Genomic DNA, 20,625 nt, shown 5'->3' with positions numbered 1-20,625 from the left:
TTTAAGGGCAGGGAAAAAATGTTACAGCAATAAATTTCCCAAAGACAGAACAGTTCAAAAGACTTATTTATAATAATACCTATATAACATATATAAAATACACAATCAAATTTAAGATGTATTATTTAAGATCTCCTGACACTAATGCTCCCAAAACAAAAAATGGCAAAGATCTAATTTTAAAATATTGCCTAGGTCATCTGGTGTCTGAAGAACAGAGTGGTGGAGCTTCTCATCGAGCTGTAGATCCTTCTGTTCCATGTGATCTATATTCAGTGTGGAAGGAGAAGGTGTCTGTGACCTGGATCCCAGAGCTGAATGGACTGGAGAGGCACTTTCTGAACCTGTAAATATAAATTCATAAAATTACCATAAAGAGTATATTTAATACCCTCAATCTAAGATGTAATGCTTAAAAGCCCAATAAAACACAAACCGAAAATATCGTAAGATAAAATAGATTATAAACTGGGTGAAGAGTTCAATAAAATCATGATACTGTACAAGATTCATATCTAGCAGTCTCATTCCATGTCTACCATGGGACTAGTGTGGAATGAGAACGGGACTTACCAGTTAACAGGGACCATCAGTGAAAGCAAGAATGTCTACTCCCATCCCCGGTTCAGCTACAGAAACTCTGGTACCCACTGCTACTTTATTTACTTCAGGCTCGACGCGATTCAGAAGAGAAACTTCCTTATTGCTATATGCCACTACCATTGCTAGCTTCAACATTTTTCATTTAAAAGCATATTTTTGAGAGCCAGCTGTGGTTTTTCAAATATAAGCATTTAATTTTTTTTAAATGGCTGAGAACAATTTCAATGAATACTGAATGAATACATTAGAATTTGATAATTTATTCACTAGTTAATGGATATCTGGACTATTTTCAATTTAGCTACTATGAATAATGCTCTTATGAATGTTCACATATAAACAACTGAAATAAATACCTAGGGATGGTCATATAGTAAATGTATTGTTTAATTTTAAAAGCTACTACCATGATTTTGCAGTGGCCATATCACTTTGCACTCCAATTAGTAATGTATGGTATTTCCAGTTGCTTCACATTCTCTTCAACACTGGTATTGTCAGGGTTTTTTTTTTTAACTTGAGCTGATTTATTATATGTATAGCAGTTATCTCATGGATTTTATTTATATTCCCTGATTACTAGTAATGTTGAGTATCTTCTCATCTAAATCTATGTTTCAGGACAACTATAGTAAAAGGTGTTATTGTAAAACAAGAACTTTTTCTAGTATTTCTCTTTCAGTACTAATTTAAATTCTCCAACAATCAAACTGTGGATCCAACCTAACTGGCTCCTGTCTCCCACTCAGCCCTCATTCTGCAATGGGCAGATATTTCACCTATCATCCATCAAAAGAGCATCAAACTACTGTGGGAACCAGAGTAAATTTGGATAAGACAGTGGAACTCTTGAATATGGGTCACAGGCTGCTCTGGCTTCCTATGGTCACTGTACTGCTCTGGGAATAAAGTGACACCTTTCAGGACTCAATTTCTTGGACCCCACGTGTCGTATGATTGTCAGGTTTAACCACACATAGAAAGTTGTTGAAATTCATAATTGACTGCATAAATACAGAGTATTAGTAAAAACAGTTTCTTTTTGGCAGTGTGGTTTATCTTTTCAATAATATTTTACCAAAGAAATCTACAAAAATCTAGGCTAACTCTGAAAATCAATGAAAAAGATAAAGTGCAGTGCCCCTTAACATTTTTCAGTATTTATTTAAAAACTGCTGCAGGAAATGCTCTGGTGCAAACATCTATAAAATTTTGCATATGATATTAGGAGTTCATAGAGTTCCCCAAAGCTTATCCATGTGGACTCCAGGTCAAGCGACTCTTATAATGTTTTTTCTTTTTTTTCTCTCTCCATTGTTACATAAAGATGAGAGGGGAAAAAAAAATAACACTTAAATAGTAATAAGTAATAAATAATAAATAAAATCTATCAAATAAAAGCCTGCAAAAGATCTTTGGTGGCTTAAAAAAATGCATTTAAGGAATACATTCCCTTGAGTAACTTTACCAGTAACCGTTGCAACTTCAGTACAGAAAGCTTGTTGATTAAGACTGCTCGTTTCCGAGTCGATGTGTAGAGTGGTTAGACTAGCCACCTCTTGCTCTTCGGCACTCTGATAATGGCCAGAACCTGAATCCATGTCAGCAGAGGATGCATTCCCAGTATCAGCTCCAAAACCAAAATCTACAGGAAGAAGACATGCTAGTGAACAGATGTTCTGATTACAACACAAAAATATTTACCAAAGAGACAGAGCTACTTTATCAAAATAATTAAATATAAACACCCCCCTAAATCTACTTCATATTTACATACCATTCAGGCAAGTGTAAACAATGTTAACATTTTGAAGTTTATAATTAGAAACAAATTTTTAAAGATCTTCAGAGCCTATTATTAACAAAAATAATGATAAAAGGACAGAAACACATATCATCACTATTCATATCCATGTTTTCTGATAGATGGAAATATAGCTAACTGCTTTTCAAGTTTCACAATCTCTGGAAGAGATATATAACATAAAAATGGCACATATGTGGTAAAAGTAATTTTTCTCTTAAAACTCATTTCCAGTCCAAGATTATAGTATATAATCTACGAGGGCAAGAAATACAATTCTCCATTGAATCTCCCAGCTCTTCATAAACTTCCTTCCCAAGATTTTGACTCTCTTCTTTTAAATGTTGGTATCCTTCACTGACTGCCAGGTGTAATACAGAATTATAGCAGAAAAGCTATGCGGTAGTAATACAGCACCATGTAACATCACTGATGTCACTTCAATGTGAAATGATTACTCAAGGAAGATTCTGGGTAATGGAACATTGAATGTAACTGTACTGACCACACTGAAGCCCTGCCGTAACTAGATGTTAAATGTTAGTCACTCAGTCGTGTCTGACTCTTTGCGACCCCAGGGACTAGAGCCCACCTGGCTCCTCTGTCCAAGGGATTCTCCAGGCAAAAATACTAGAGTGGGTGGCCATTCCCTTCTCCAGATCTTCTCGACACAGGGATCAAACCCAGATCTCCTGCATTGCAGACAGATTTTCTACTGTCTGAGACACCAGGCAAGCCCCCATGACTAGATAGTGGTCCCTCAAAATGACCGCATGAAACAGTCCCTCTCATAAGCATTACTGTCCCTTATTCTAACACCAAGTCCATCCTAATTTTTTCCTCTTCTATGTTTCTGGTTAAGATACCATTTGTTTTATGAAAGAAAAGTGTTTTTTTTTTTTTATGCCTTTAGTTGGCAAAACAAAGTAGTCTCAACTTGAAGTGATCCCCCAAGTCCTTACAAAGTTTCACTGAAAATGAAATCAAAATACATATATAGGAACCAACATTAGAGAGGAAGGTGATGGTTATGTAGTTCACAAGTCAGTCTTGAACAGAAAACAAGTTAACAAAAAACCATATTGCTCAAGCAGTAAAAAGATACTTGCTGTCAAATTTTCGGCCATCATATTGGAAAGCGCTGAAAGAATCCGAATGACTATCTGAGCTGATAAGATCACTGCTCCCTGCACTGGCTGGAGAAGTCCATTCTGAGGGTACACCTGGGTCATCAATAGGACGCATTTGGTTTTGCTTATTCAGAATATCAGGGAGGTCTTTGGGAATTTCGAGGCTACCTGGACTACTTCCTCTTCGTGTCATAGTCTAAAAATTCAAGAAAAATTTTACCATTAAAAAATTTGTTTTTAGTTCTCATTAAGCATCTGAAATCTTTAATTTCCAAGATAATCATCACAGTAAGTACTGAAATTTAGGGCATGGGGGCAGGGGGCGGGGACACTAACTGAAGAGTCTACGTAACTGTATGGAGCCAGAGCCTGAAGCACTGTTGGTCTGCCTAAATCAAAGAGTCAAATATCATATGGTGCTGGGCCTGAGACTCTGAAGACCTAAAAGGATCCATCAAATGAATATTAAGTTAAGAAATTCAAATGGAAAAAAAAAGAGGCCAATGGAAGAGGAAATTCCCTGGTGGTCCAATGGTTAGGAATTCAGGTTTCCACTGCACGGGGCCCAGATTCCATCCATGGTTGGAGAACTAAGATCCTGCAAACTGTGTGGTGCAGCCAAAATAAAGAAAAATTTAACAAGAAAGGAAAATGTAATGGAACTGCAGAATTTCTCTGAAGACAGTGGAAATCCAAGTGAAATAGCTTTCTTTTTTAAAAAAGCAACTCCACATATGTTTATCTATATAATTTCACATATATTTATATTTAAAATTGTGGGAATTGGGCCAGAAGACCTCTACTGTTATCTTTCCTGCTGATGGCTGGCAGCAGGCATCAGAGCACCCTAAGAGCAAAGATAAAAAACAAAGAGCTAGCAAGGTAGTGGCTTATAATGCAGTAGCTGAGCAACCATGTATACCAGTCTTTCACTCTGCTAATGTAATTTAAAAATCTTAATTTTAAAAAAAGCCCTAAATTTGGGGTGACGGCTGATTGGAATAAAATTTTTCACATGTGTACCACACACATATATATGTAAAAGGTATGTATTTTTTTAGTTTCTCTACCCTCCTCTCTAAAAACAAATAAATAAAATAACACTTACTGAGGCATTACCACTTCGAAGTCGTTCTGCTATAAACTCATCCATCAGATCAGGAACATTAGCATTGCTGCTGCCAATATCACTATTAAGAGGAGGCAGTTTTGTGCTCATGTCCTCTTTATTGACTAAAAACAAATAAATAACTATATATAGTGAGTAAAGACTTAACTACATTTCCTAAATTTAAAACAAACAAAAACAGCCACAACAAATTACCTATGCCATATCAATTATTTGCCAAACATGCATCTAAGAGTAATTTTTCTCCTTTTAGATTTAATTTTAAGAATTAGTAAATTGATATTTACTTTATTTAACTAAGCAGATGTTAGTCAATCTTCAGTACAACCTTAAACAGCAAGAAAGCTTATAGATAAGCACTAGTTGGGAGTTAGGTTAATATTGTCTATAAAGAAACTGGTATATTTTTCTTTCTTCCTGTCTCTATGCTTCTATTTGGAGCCTTAATAATTTAGAAATCCATCTTCCCCAAAGAATATTTACAAGGAATATATCCCCTGAATTTTAAGTTAAGATATTAATACGTTTAAATTCTATGATCTTGACATAATGTTGTTTCTATTCACTACAAAATCTAATTTTATTGTTTGGAAAAAAAAAAGATTTTCACAAAACTTTTTCTGTTAAAAAAAAAAACCATAGTTACTTTGAATTTTTTAAGACTACATTGTGATTTACATTAACATGGACATTTTAAAACTTGGGAAACTGACAGAAAGTAAGATATCTACTTATTTCACTATTATGCCATTGAAAAGGGGATTTCTCCACAACCAAAGGAAATCAACACTGTTAATATTCCCAATGAACTTCAAAGCATTTCAGGTTAGGAAAATATACTGGTCAGGAACTCACTGTGAAATACCATTATCTTTATACTACTTGGCCAGGCTTTGCTAAGCTGTCAAATACTGCCCTCAAGTGGCATTAATGGCTCAGTGCAAGATGCAGCGTTCTGTTAATCATGCTAACAAAACCATGTTAAACAAATAAAATCAAAACCTACCTTACTGCTGAAAGTTAATTTTCTATAACTGTACAGTTATTTTAAATTTGAATCAAGATAAGAGAAAACAGTTACCATAATCTTGCTTTCTGTAATCTGTCCATAGAGGTTCCATATCTAAATCATGATTGGCTATCATGAAACCTTTATGCACATCTAAAATCTCAGAAAAAAGAAAGTAATGATAAGTGTTTTAAGGATATGATTTGCATTCTATACAAATGAATGCAAAACTAAAAAGCCTACAGCTTATTTGGAAATGGAGTACATGAAAGTAACTAAGCCCACTTTGAGGTTTAAGAAATAATTTCCTCTCCAACAACAATTAACTAAAAATGTTGGTTTTCATTGTAGGACCCTGATTTCCATTACATTATGTCAAAATAATTTTCTACATTAAGAAATTAAATAAGTCAGCAGTAAAAATAAATGAAACCAATTATCTAGAGCTGGGATCCTTTTAAATGTAAACTACTGGGGGAGCAAGGGAGAAAGTATTCCAACTCCTCAGTAATCTTAATTTCAAGTTCATGTAGTAAACACTAAAAACATTTGATTGAGATAGTCTTTGGAAGGTCATTAAATTTTCCTGTATCCCCTCTTCTCTATCTTGTTCAGCAGCAAAGAGGTTTAACTAAATGCTTTATAAGGGAAATTAGTAATTTAAATAAACACTTTATGCTGGGAAAAATACAGCTGGGGAAAGGCGCATGCATAACCAAACAGAGAGAAAGCAGTGACCATCCCAAAGCTTTTTGATTGCTTAGAGCTTGCTTCAGTTGCATTAAGCCAAACTGGTGCTGTCTTCTCCTTTTGCGCTCTGCACACTGTTAGTGCTCACCTGCAGCTTTCCTTCCAAAATAGCCCATTACATGACTGTACAGATCCCTCAGTGGAGCCTCTGGTGGCATTCTGTTCTGCCTCTGTGGGGAAACATTTGCCTTCGGCTTCGAAAGAGCATGGACAACAGTTTTATAAACGCCACCCAGGGAGCCCTGCTGTAGTCCTGCCTCGTGACTTGATGACTTAATAGTACTACGACTACCTAACTGATGAGCTGCGCCTCCTCCCTTTTGTAATACGGCGGTGGGAATCTCTGTCGTTTCCTGAACTGTCTCGCTGCTTGCTGCCGCTGCACTAACTGGGTCTAGTGGCCTGTACACACCCGGCTTTACCAGCTCTGCCGCACCGGTGGAGCTGGCGTGGGGGTTGCTGATGTTGCTATTACTACCACCACTAAAGCCACTGAGCTTTCGCAGTCTCATCTTCCATGGAGCCTCTTTGTTTTCCAGAGGATTATAAAACTGGACTGACTCAGTAGAAGGTCTAAAAGTAACATGAACACTATTTCGTTTTTTAGTAGCAATTTTCATGATTTTGGCTCTGTGAGTTACTGTTTCAGACAAGCTCCTTTTAGTTGGAGAAAGCTTGCTAGCGCTTGTAACATGAGGCATTCTACGGTTAACAGGTGCTTTTAGTGTCGTTTTCTTGGCATGCAAAACATGTGGGACAGTGATTTTTTCATTAATTTGCACACCCTTAACCTTTTCAGCTAGTGCTATATCTATACAGGCATCTAATTCTGTGGCTGTTTGTCTGTACAGATGTTTTCTCTTTTCTTTATCACAAGGGCTACCTAAACTAGGTTCCGATGACTGTTTATCATTGTTTAGTTGTTTACATTTTTCAGAAGTTTTTGCTTTCATAAAGCTGTCTAACTGGTTGGGTGCACTAATATTTGTGAAGACAGTGGAGTTTGGTTCTTTTTGAAACTGTATGTTTTCAGGAGTTCCAACAAAAGAGGTGGTATTTTCTGATTTACTTTCCTGGTCTATGTACTCTAATTTATCTAAGGATGATCTTTCATCCTTATTTATTGCAACAGAGATCACCTCCTGCGAAGCTGCATCTTTATCTAACTCGTTTTTACTGTGACTTTCTTGGGTTTCCTTAAAATATTCTTTCAGGGAGGAAAGAAGATCATCATCTCCTTCAAGGTCAATGTACTGGATTTGTTCAAAAGCTGAATCTGCAAGTTCTACTGGATCTATTAAGTGACAGAGATGGTCATATATGCTATCACCAACTTCCAGAGAAGACTCTCTACTCTGAGTATCAGTGATGTGGCTCTCAGTGGATCTAGTGATTGAAGAAGCCTCTGTGGAACTCTGCAAGCTCGGTGCGTGGCGGGATGAACTGTCAATGACAGGAACTGCACCTTTCGCTCGTTCAACAGCGAATGGTTCCAAGATGTCAGAAGTGCTGCTACTTCGAGGCAATGGCTGCTCCTCACTCAAAGCACCAAAAACTTCATTTCCAGTGTCTTCACTTTGCGAAAAATGTCTGACTCTAGTTGGACGAGGAAGTATTTGAGCATCATCAATATCTGTAAAAAAAAAAAAAAAAGAAAGAAAGAAAAGAAAAAAAAATTATAGAGTAGAAACTACACAAATACAAAAAAATAAGTATTAATTTCAACCATTTTCTAAGCATATGCTTAAAAGTAAAAATTTTTGAGATTTTTTTTGTAAGCTCAATGAAAGAAAATCTACAAATTTGTTTTTAAATAATGATGGGCACAAGCCAATATAGCATGTAGTATAAATGAATTATAAAACTATCAGAATACATTTTAAAATGTTAACATGCATAGAACAGACAGTGAGGTGATGAAACATTTGGAAGTGCAGTTAAAGATAGAGCTGTGCCAATAAATCAAGCAATTCAAACTTGCTATTAAATTTTTCCTAATAAAGTTTCAGGTAGAAAAAAGTAGATCTTAACACAAAAAAGCTGATCTTAGTATCCCACTACAGAAACTCATAGGGTCTTATAAATTCCTGTTTCCTTCCTTATCAGGCAAGAAACATCACCTTTTCTTCAAATTTTGCTTATCTATTTGATCACTTACTACACAAGAAAATCTCCATCCTCTTCCTAAAGTTCTCTTAGTCAGGAAACTAGTTATCTGTTCTACTGAGGTATTTTACTTTATTTTATTATACTATTAAAATCTCTTTACCCCTACCCTGAAAAATCTATTCATCCTATCAAATAAAATCAATACACTGCTTAAAAAAAATGTATTTTTTCATTTCTGACACAAACAGCATTAATCTACTAGGAAGAAATCTCCTCTGCCAAACACTGGCCCATTCCACTAGGTAACCATCGAACCCTAAAAAATGCACCTACAGCTTCTTACATTTCTTTTAAAAATTACAGATTTGAGAGTCAAAATGGACATTATAGATTATTTAACTCTCCTACTGAACAAGCTGAGTCCTAAAGAGAGGAAACTACTCTCTCAAGTTTGAGAAGCAGGCTTAGTGTTCCAAGTCATTACATTGTTTTTAGTGCCTGAAGTGCTAAGTATATGATAAGTCTTCAAAAATATATATAAAATTGAATATCACAATATGAAATACTATTTAATTGTAGAGATATATACAAATTAAAACTTTTACTACTGATAAAATGTCATGTCTACAAAAACATCTTGGCATTTTACTAGAAGACAGAAAAATACCAACAAATTTCATGAAAAAGGGACAAAGAGTCAAAAGTCAAAAAATCTGATATTGGTATTCATTAGGCTTGTAATGCATAGATTAAAAGTAACAGAACTATAAGTGACGAAAATGAGATTTAGATCCAGAGAAAACAGTTACTTGTCCAAGATCACAGATATATTTACTGAAATGGGGCAAGATCTAAAACTTAGGTTTTCTTACTCCAGACTCTGAGAAGCAAGTTTTCTCATTTATAAGATGGGTACAGTAATTAAAAATATTCTCAGGATCTATGTGAGGGATGAAGAGAGGCTGGTATCTCTGCTATTTCACTGATATCATTTTCTTTGTATGAGGTCCAAAAGGAGCCACCTTATACTAAATTCAAATCAAGAGCAGTCTGTGATATACTAAAATCACACTATATTCCTGAAGATATACACTGAGACTCCCAATATACATCAAATATAAACTATCTCCTAAAGTTGAAACAACTCTTTATCATTGAGAATACTTTTAAAAAATGTTAGCTTTCTTCTTCATACACTTCACTTACAAATTCTTCTAAATGAAAAACAAAGTATTTCCGCAGAAACTTTATGCACATATTGTATTACTGTAGTAGATAAGTAATTCATATCTGTGCATCTTGACAAATGCTAAGTATTTCTGGTTTGTGTCCCATAAAAGGTCATAAGAATCTCTGCCAAGTGATTATATTCACCATGCACTCCAGTTTCTTCCCACTAAATATTCTAAAAGGACTCATCAAGGAATACAGATATATAACTTTTCTATAAAAATTATTAAGAATTTTATAGTTGGAATTATTTTTTAACTGCAAATTTAAAGTCAAGATATTAAAACCTTATTAAAATCTAATGCTGAGACTAGAAAATATATGAACTTCAGGAAAAAAGTTGAACATTAGTTTTAATGTTTAGTTTCCTTTATTGATAATCTCATACTTTTTCCATTCTAAGGAAACCAATAAAGATTACTGTGAAGTTCTGTTTTTAGGCATTTCCTCCAAAGTCCAGTCTTCATGTTGCATGTTAGGAAATTTAGCCATTATTTCAGCTTGTTTTTTCCCTAAACTTTTGTTAGTACATATGACTATCTAAAAAACTTTCAAGTCTAAGAGGGCAAGGGCTTTGAAGACAATGAAAATATTTTTCTAACAATAATGTACTGTTAATAAATCTAAGTTTCAACAAAAGAGCTTTCTGAAAGTTTTAAGTTTTAAATACAGTTCTTACCCGGGCATGTAACACTAATACTAATTGCATAAAATCAAAGAAGAAAGTAACTGCCGAGAGGAAATCAAAATCAGCACTTGAAATTAAGCAAAACTGACTCTAACAAGCCTTGAAGTTTAAAGAAATAACCCTGAACCTTACTGAAGATAATGTCTAAATGACAGCTCAATCATACACAGCTGCCCTGTATTCGTTGGGGACTGGTGTCCAGAAGGCCCCATGGAAACCAAAATCCACAGATGCTCAAGTTTCTTATATAAAATGGCCAAGTATAATAAATACAGTTGGCTCTCCAAACCAACAGGTTTACTTGCATTCAACCAACCTTGGATATGAAGGACCGACTGTATAGTCCTTCCTACTGCACTGTTCTAAGCATCTTACATATATTAACTCATTTAATCCTCACAATAGTCTCATTAATTAGGTGTATTATCCCCATTTTACACATGAAGAAACTGCAAGACTTGCCTGAGGATACACAGCTAGAAGGAGGAGAGCTGGGATTTGAAGGAAGGCAAAAATTAGTCCATGTTCTCATCTCCTGAATAATATATATTATACATTCATGAAATAATTAAAAATTACTATTAATAAATGATAAATCAGCACAGTAATTTATCTCTATAAAGCTAAGAGTCTTAGGAATCAAAACTTAGGTCAACTACAAGTATTAGTAAATTATACAGAAAAACACAATGGATAAACTTTGTATTGGATTGCTGAAAATAAGGGTAGTAACAGGTTAAAACAGACATGGCCTTTAAAACTATTTAATTACGCTGCTTACATTTTACCTTGAACAAGTATCTAATTAAATTAGTTCAATCTAAAGAATCACTAACCAATGACTGAACAAAACAAGAAAAAGGTTTTTTAATAAACTTAAAAAAATAAGTGAACATTGAAAAAATGCTTCCTATAGAGCCTAAAAAGTATCTGAAATGTCAAGTTTCATCTCTAGGTTTGCTTAATGATGTTTTACCATTAAAGTGTTGGAAATCATCTCTGGATTAAAACATAGCTTTTTCTGAATGTTGTGTTTCAAAAAAAGTTTTCTTTGATATTTTGAAAAGATAAGCTGTAAATGAAAGTGTAATATTAGCTTGTAACATGTAACAAAAAAAAACTCTTCACTGAAATTTACCATTTTCCAGGATTTTCTTTTTTTATATTAACATGACCATATCCACATTGTCTGAAATAGCTCTTGTCACATAGCAGGGGCTCAATAAATACTGGTAGAAGGGAAGCATTTCTTTTATATTAAAAACTAGTAGCTGCTAACTAGTAAAATATCAAGCTAGTTTCTCAAGGGGAAAAACTTAATTTATAATACTAAGATACTACTGGAAAATTTTAATAATTTCTAAAACGAGGTACAGAAAAAAGTACCCAAATCCCTTTTACCAAAGCTAAATTCTATTCCCAGTTAATCACAAACAGCAGCTATGAGTGGCAATATTTTTATAGCTTTTGAATTCATAAAATCATTTACATTAATATATGTAGAAACTGATGTTTCTAATTTAGAGGCTCAAGATTTTTTTTGGAATTACCTGAATGAAAAGACAATGTCCTTTATGTAATTTAAAAAGTGTTTTGTTTTGTTTTTTGCCTATTTGGGCTATAATGAAAATGTACCTTCAAGGTAAGTTAAGAATTATTATTAGTAGAGGCTAGCAAAAACTCTACATCTTTTTAAGACTAGATGTTCACTTTGTAGGTAATTCAAAGCAGTATCCACATCATTAAATCATATAGAAAGATTGAAAAGCAATATTTAAAATACTAAACTATCATCTTCTTACCCTTCTAATGTTTCCTTGACTCCAATTCTGGAAATAGATAAATTACCAATGTATTTTTTATAAGAAAATTATACAGATTTAGTATTTGTTTGCAAACATGTTAAATAATACCGTGTTTAAGTTAGCTTCAAATTTTTCTTGAGATGTACTTTTAAAAGAATTAACAAATTATTTCAGTGAAAAAAATTCTAATTTAGAATTACACTAGAATCTGCTGGTGTTCTAGGTGCAAAAATTGTAGAAAATTACTATCCCATATTGGTGAGAAGGAATAAATTCCTTGATTGTGCAAAGGGCCTACTTGTTTGATTAGATAGGAAATTCTTCTCCTGATTAGGCAGATCTTAGGAACAAGATGGGGCATGAGACATACCATCTTCTTTCTCCTGATACTCAGAAAATAAAAGTTGAAAGATCAAAAACATTTTGCTCTACAGTGCTCAATTCAAATAATGAAGTACTGCTAACAACCTTAGCAGTCTATGTAACATGGCTTAGCCTGGAATTTAACAGCATCAAATGTGGCAAACAAATTAGCAGTTTTGAGAACTAATTGGGAAGAAAGTGGGCCTGTAAACAATTTCAGACTGAGACAGTACTTGGTTAGAAAATATTAACAACAGTTGCAAAAGTCAACTGCCTACCATGCTTATGTTCTTTTACATGCCTTCTATCATGAAAGTATTATTTTTGGCAGTGAAAGCTAATTTACTTAAGAAAAATTATTGACATTTCTGACTTCTCTGTTTTTTCAGGAAAATAAAGACTGCTAGACTGGGCTACCATATATATAAAAGTACAGTCTGGTGATACAGGAGACGCGACACGGAAAGTGTGTCTGCCCAGACACCAGCACTAACTGCAGAGCTTTAAAAAATAAAGATCTCCTGCAACCCCCAGGATATTATATCAAAACCAGAGACAGACACACATCTGGGAAGAAACATTTGTTCAACATCAGATGAGTTCGATAAAGAACTCATGCCACTGACTATGTCAATGGCCTTGAAATAGTTCCCGGAGCTTAAGAAAAACTCTCCAAGGATATTCAGAGAGTCAATTAGTTTAGTCTATCTATATAAAGTTATACCACATAGAATCACATTTACAACAATGTAGATTGAATGGTCAACTAACCCAGAATACTGGAGGAGAAAAAAGGGCTAGATAACAATAGGGTACACTGAAAACTGACAGTTCATTCTTAGAAGGAAATCATAGTATGTTAAAATAAATATAAAAGAATTAAAAGGAGTGTCTTTTTGCCATGTGTACTCAAGAGTATCAGGTAAATATTTTTCTGGAAAATTATACTTCTAACCAAAAGCCAGAGTGATTATCTACGGGTAGTTTCACTGTCTCACTTGTGAAGCAGTTATAGAAACCTCAACTCCTGTTCTTAAGATGATGCACCCAGGAAGTATTTATTATGAGTTCAACTAAGCCCGCTTACATCAGGGGGACAGATTAAACTATGAAAAACAGTTCATGCTCCTTTTTAGCTTTCACTTATGTACCTCCTCTTGGGAAAAATGTCTGACCTTACCAGGATTAGGGATGGTGGAAGGGACCTTCAGGAACTTGAAATAACATTATTAATAAAAATGCACCTTCTCTCACACAAGCCTACAGTTCATTAGGAACTAAAAGGGTACAAAGATAGGTTGCTAAAAAATAAAAATCAGTAACCTCACCAAAAGTCACAATATGAGAGAAACACTACTAAGAAAACGACAGGAAAAAACCCAAGGATGCACAAGTAACTTTCCTTAAGCCAGCACATTTTGCACAATAAGCACGGCGGACTCTTGAACAGGGCTGTGAGCTGTGCTGCTGCTTGGTCACTAAGCTGCATCCGACTCTTCTGCAACCCCATGGACTACAGTCCGTCAGGCTCCTCTGTCCATGGGATTTCCCCCACAAGATTACTGAAGGGGGTGCCATTTCCTTCTCCAGGGGATCTTCCCAACCCAGAGATTGAACCTGCCTCTCCTGCACTGGCAGGTGGATTCTTTACCACTGAGCCACCAGGGAAGCCCTTAAGTTGTGTGGGTTCATTTATTTGTGGGTTTTTACAAATAAATATGTACTACAGGACTACACTATGTGTGGTTGATTAAATCTGCCCATGTGAAATCACAGAAGTGGAGGGCTCATTGTAAAGTTACATATACATGGACTTTGGATAATGTGCATGGATTTTGGATAATGTGGAAGGACAGCAACCCTCACCCTTGCATTGCTCAAGTACCAAGTGTATACTAAAAACAAACTTCTTCTGTCTAAAAGACAAGGCACTATAAGATTCTAGTCATACAGAAAAAAATTTTTAAAGAAAAAACTAAGCTAAGGTGGTAGAAATGACTGTGTGTGTGTGTGTGTGAGAGAGAGAGAGAGACTGACTTGAAAGTGTCTCTAGGAAATTTTGGGAGTAATGGAAATATTCTATATTTTGTTTGGGATGAAAGATGATGAGGGGTGTACAATTCTCAAATCTAACTGAAATGAACCTAGGAACTATGGATTTTATTATGCTAATTATGCCTTATTAAAGAGGAGATCATCCCAATATTATAGATAAAGGACCCGAGGCAGAAGTGGAAAGCTGACCACTTTCTGAGGAAAGGTTCTGAGGCTCCTTAGAAATTGGGGCTTCACAGAATGGTTTTGTTATTTGGTTTAAAAATTAGTTATCAGAATTCTATACACTACCATAATCTAATACAAAGATGTATTCCAAAGCAAATTTTCTCTTATATACTTGATTCCCCTAGCTTAAATTTCATTACTACAGATGGTGGAGAATGCATTATTTAATATTTACCATATATTCAGTCAGATGATGACATTATACAAGAAATAATAAATATACATTACTACTTCACCTGACTACCTGAGAAGAAAAAAAATCAGACATGAACAGAAAAAAAACCCCCGGCCATTTACAACCCCAAATATTGGTCATTGGCACAGCACTAAACTTAGCACTTCCAGAATGAACTGCAAGGATAGCATTAGAGTTCAAATAACTCAAAATGTTGATTTCTCAACCACTTTCCCAATTTCCCACACCTCCCCCAAAGAAATTAACTTTGAAGAGTTTATTTGATTAAGCAAAATTTGAAAGCAGAAGGATTAAAAAGTGAAAAAGGTGGTGCAGAAATTAGCAGAGGTGGCACTACCTGAAAGCTCATCAGAAAGGGGAGTGAGAACAATATCAGGCAAGAAGGGTTTGGAAGTATGGATCAGAACAGGAGCACTTTTAGCACTGCGTATATAGGCCGATGGCAGAGCACATTCACCAATGGATCGGCTTCTCATGGCTTTAAAAAAGGAAAAGAAAGAAGTGGGGAAGGAAAAAAGAAGAGTGACTATAATGAAAGGCTTGTGTCATAGAAAAAGCAGCAACAGAGAAAACTAAAAGATACAAAGGAAGGAAATCTTAAATTAAAACATTTCAGCACGGCAAATACTGGCAAGCTGTAAGAAAAGAAATCAGAGAACATACATGACATTTCAAATGTAAATTCTTTGTGTAAAGCAGGAAAATGATTTGTTTTTCATTATTAGCAATTACAATGGTGTAGCATTAAAAACAGCATACACTTTAATTAGCACTATGTTCTCAAAACTAAAGACTGAAAAGTTCGTTGAACAGAAACACTGAAAAGAACCCATACCAACAGTTTCAAGAGATTTTGGGTACCATATTTGGGCATTTTTCTGAGCCACTCTTCTTAATGAAGCTGAATTCCAAGAGCAAATTCCTACTTTCATACTTTACCCTAATAAAGTTTCAAAGTTACTCACAGGTCTTTTTTAGAGAATTGTATGTAATTCATAATCTAAAGGACTGAATCTCATGGTTAGTATCTGTTCCTGATAGAAGAAGAATGTTTAATTAAATCAGTATCTCTTAAAGAGAATAGTACCTAAATTTTAAAATTTTAAGTAAAAATATTTATAGAAAATAGCATTTGGAATCAGCATGAAGAATCATTATTGAGAAAAATAAGTTTGTGTTTATTCAAATCTTAACTATATTACATAAAAACTTACATTACATAAAAACTTAAAAGATTAAATTAAAAAATTTTTTCATTTGTATTTAGTTGTATTTGGTATTTTCTTAAAAGAAAAGTAACCAGTTTGCAAAATTAAAGGCAAATTTTGACACACTTAGAAATAAATAATAGTCAAGTTTCTATCTCAAGTTCTTTTTAACATTTAGAGATTCTTGAATAAATGAAGGTATGAAGATTTTAAAAGAAACAATATTGCATAAAATCCAGTGTAATGGTGACATTAATAATACACATACACATATATATTTGAATGTTACCATCATTTAAAAAATATTAGGTTTTCCTGATTATTAGAAACAGCTGGTTCCCCAATGCCTAAGTCCCTTAAGTGTATCAGGGCCTTTGCAATCCAACCACAATATCCACTGAAACTTCATCTCCTCCCTACTGTTATTCCATGCTACTGCCATACAGAATTTTATACCATTTCTTGAAAATTCCATGCTCTTTCACAACATGGCCTTATGAGTTCATAATATACTTGGTCTTCTTTTCTTCTTGACACTCCATATATAAAATGTCACCTCATCTGTGAAGTTTTAACACTTTCCCACATAATTAATTTACTAGCAATACAGCAGTTACCCAAACAAACAAGAATTCCTCTTTTTTACAAAGCTTATGATCTATTTTGAGTGGACTGTACGTTTTATATGCCTCCCCGTTTTGCAAAGGCAAAAACTGTATCTTCTTATCCTTATATCTCCAGTGCCTGGCACATAAGAGCTCAACAAATCTTTACTGACTGAGTACCTATATTTGGATAGCACAGCAAAATCATTTGAAAAAAACTAAAGTGTTCATTGTGAACATATAGATGAGAAAACCAAAAAAATTACTAACCAAAAACTAGATATATGCAATAGAGTCTATCACTGGAAAAGAATAATCTAAGAGTCCCTATTCCCCAAATTTACTAATGTTGGAAAAATAACGGATTCTTTAAGAGTAGCTTTTCTATAAGTTTATGGGTAGCAAAATGTGAAGGTTGGAATATGTTAAGAAAAGGCAACAACGCGCCTCCAGTGTATGACTTCCCATGTAGTATACTAAAGGTTAAGCGTATTTTAAAATGGGAACCATATAAAAAATGGAGAGTCTGACCCTAATCATGCTTTTCTGCTGGCTTCCTCTCCCTCTTGTGAAAGTGGTCAACTATTTTATGATCCAATTTGAAATAAAAGTTATGTTGACTTCAAGATAATCATTCCTTAAAACTTGTTAGAACAAAGATATAAATACAAAGGTAAAACCTAAAGTGCTGCTTATCAACACAAAAGGTAAAATACCATCTACAGTGATAATCAGATGTGATTAAAAAGATGTATTTTAGAACCAAATTTAATCAAATTCTCAATTCCACAGATGAATTACAAGCTTTCTTGATGTTTTCCCCGTTGGGTTAGGTAATTCCTTGGAAATAACAATTCCTTCTTTTCCTTCTTTTCTACAGCCAACTTGAAGCAAGAGCTTGGGCATCTCCCTTGGAACTTTCCCCATAATCACTATGATGTAAGTTTGTGTGCTATGATCTTGAATGAATTCTTCAAAAAGACACCCCTCCATCTGTTACTATCTTTATGTTTACCTGGAAATCTGTTAAGTGCCTCAAAGATGTGCAATCTACACTATAGAAAATAACTTACAATGAATTAGCTATGGGGATTTGGGGGGATTTACTAATTTAAAGCTTATTATCACAGAATCTCTGTAAAGCCACTGAAACTGGCCCAACTTCAATGAATTACCCTACAATGATCTCTTAAGTGTTCAAGTGAAAGGAAGTGTCACACATCTCTCACTTTAAATCAAATGCTATTAATAGAAATGATTAAGTTTAGTGAGGAAGACATGTAAACAGTCAATATAGGCCAAGAGCTAGACTGCTTGCTCCCAACTGTCAAACTGTAAATGCAAAGGAAAAATTCTTGGAGAAAATTAAGACTGAAGAGACAAATGATAGAGCAACACAGTCTAATTGCTGGTAAAGAGAAAGTTATTTGGAAATATCAAACCAGCCACAACATTCCTTTAAGCTAAATCCTAATCCAGAGTAAGGCCCTAACTCGCTTTAATTCTAAGAAGGCTGAGAGAGGTGAAGATGCTGCAGAAGAAGTTTGAAGCTAGCAGAGTTGACTCATGAGATGTAAGGAAAGAAGCCACCTTCATAGCATAAAAGTACATAGAAAGCAGCAAGTGGTGAAGCAGAAGCTGCGGTAAGCTATCCAGAAGATCTAACTAAAATCATTAACGAAGGTAGCTACATTATAAAACAGACTTTCAATGTGGACAAAACAGCTTCTACTGGAAGAAGCCATCAAGGACTTTCATAACTAGAGAAGTTACTGCCTGGCTTCTAAGCTTCAAAGCATAGTGTTATTAACAAAAGTCTATAGTTTACATTAGGGATCACTCTTTGTGCTGTACATTCTACAGGCTTCTAACAAACGTATAACATGCATACACAATCATAGCATCATACAGAATAGTTTCACTGCTCTATTTAAACCCTCTGTGCTCCACCTATTCCTCCCTCCTCGTGGCCCTGCTTTCCACTCCTTGGCAATCAGCAGTCTTTTTATTGTCTCTTCAGTTTTCCCTTCTTCAGAATATCATATAGTTGCAATCGCCGTACATGTAACATTTTCAGATTGGTTTCTTTCACTTAGCAATAGCATTCAGAGCTCTTCCATATTTTTTTTTCATGTCCTGATAGCTCACTGTACCTTTTCAAATAATAATATTCCACTGTATAGATGTACCACAGTTTGTTAAATTATTCACTTATTTAAGAATATCTTGTTTGATTCTAAGTTTTGGCATAAATTCCAAGCTTATGAATAAAGCTGCTACAGATATTTGCATGCTAATGTTTGTGTGGACATATGTTTCCAACTTACCTGGATAAATGCCAAAGGTGGTTTGAGTCTACAGTAAGAATATGTTTACTTTTCTAAACTACGAAATCATCTTTCAAAGTGGCAGTACCATTTCGCAGTCCCACAACCAATGAGAATTACTGTTGCTCCATATCCTTGTCAGCATTTGGGGTTATAAATGTTCTGGATTTCAACATTTCTGATAGATATGTAGTATTTCATTGTTTTAAGGGCAATTTAATTTCAAATACTATAGACTAAACCTACAGACATATCTGCATACAAGCACAAGTTACAGAAGTATTCATAACTATATTCTGTGTCATTTTTAACACCACAAAATTGAAATAAACTGAAAGTCCATCTTCAGGATACAAGTTAAATTATGGTACTGTCATGTAATGTACATCTGATGCAAGGTGTTGGACATTTTCTGACATGCAATAATCATTAAGGTATAGCATTACAGCTTGACTTCATCTCCTTGCACTCTCGTCTTTCTTACTCTACACTTCACTCACTCTGGCCTCTTTACTCTTCCTTAAATAAAAGCACACTCTTAGACTATGGCTGTTATTCTTTTCCTTCTGCCTGGAACACTTTTTCCCTAGATGGTTCCTTTCAGTTTATTCAGGTCTCTGTTCTTATACGATTAGCCAGGTCTTCACTGACCTCCCTATCTAACACAGTCCCATTTCTCTATCCTTATACTCTTCCCCCTTACCCTGTTTTACTTTTCTTCACAGCATGTAATACTGCTTGATGTTTGGTTTATCTGATTATGTGTCTCCCTTGACACAAGAATTGTCAGCTTCAATGGACTTTATTAAGTTTGTTCTCACATGTATCCTCAATGCTTACAACAAAGCTTCCACTGTGAGTACAAGTATTTTTCATTTGAATGACTAAAAGCCATGCATACATTATACTATATGCACAGTTTTAGAAATATCTTCAAAAACTAGTAATAGCAGTTATTTCTAGTGAGGTGACCTGGGTGGGTGATGAGCAGTGATGCAGGAATGACTTATTAGAACACATACATGCTTTATCACAGTTTGAATTTTTAACTATGTACATTTCCTAAAAAATTAAAAATTTAAGAAAATATATGTCTAAAGAATATCCTAATCTAATGTGTTGCCCCTTTTAGTACTTTCTAACTTTATGTAAGCACCTTTCTAAACAAAATTTTTTATGCATTAAACTTTTGATTGGTCAGTCCAATGAACAAGCCAGATAAGATTTTGACAGAGGTATCACAAAGTAATTATAGTCAGGCATGCACTTAAGATGAGTATTTTAATCATTATATGCTTTTATAAAGATTAGAAATATGCCATCATGTTAGTCATGATTTCTTCTCATTAGACACCTAAGATGTTTTTGTGCTTCCTTAAACTTTTA

The 20,625-nt window shown here is 34.5% G+C and overlaps 1 protein-coding gene across 7 annotated transcripts in view; it reads right to left on the bottom strand.

Moving 5' to 3' along the window:
* Positions 1-20,625, bottom strand: part of RALGAPA1 (Ral GTPase activating protein catalytic subunit alpha 1) — a 195,892-nt gene that overhangs the window by 98,773 nt on the left and 76,494 nt on the right. For 3 of the 7 annotated variants that reach the window (XM_020870530.2, XM_020870532.2, XM_070478029.1), the window contains 6 exons: positions 15,437-15,577; positions 6,514-8,058; positions 4,646-4,770; positions 3,517-3,733; positions 2,072-2,248; positions 192-344 (listed from right to left, as the gene is read on the bottom strand). In XM_020870530.2, the coding sequence (XP_020726189.2) occupies positions 192-344; positions 2,072-2,248; positions 3,517-3,733; positions 4,646-4,770; positions 6,514-8,058; positions 15,437-15,577 (2,358 nt within the window). Of the gene's footprint in view, positions 1-191; positions 345-2,071; positions 2,249-3,516; positions 3,734-4,645; positions 4,771-5,747; positions 5,829-6,513; positions 8,059-15,436; positions 15,578-20,625 lie in introns of all 7 variants that reach the window. The other 4 variants (XM_070478030.1, XM_070478031.1, XM_070478028.1 and 1 more) reach the window with 4 other exon arrangements.

Source organism: Odocoileus virginianus, chromosome 16, assembly GCF_023699985.2.
Source record: "Odocoileus virginianus isolate 20LAN1187 ecotype Illinois chromosome 16, Ovbor_1.2, whole genome shotgun sequence".
Taxonomy (NCBI): domain Eukaryota; kingdom Metazoa; phylum Chordata; class Mammalia; order Artiodactyla; family Cervidae; genus Odocoileus; species Odocoileus virginianus.
The sequence above is the reverse complement of the archived record's forward strand: the minus strand, read 5'-3'. Positions and strand labels throughout refer to the sequence as shown.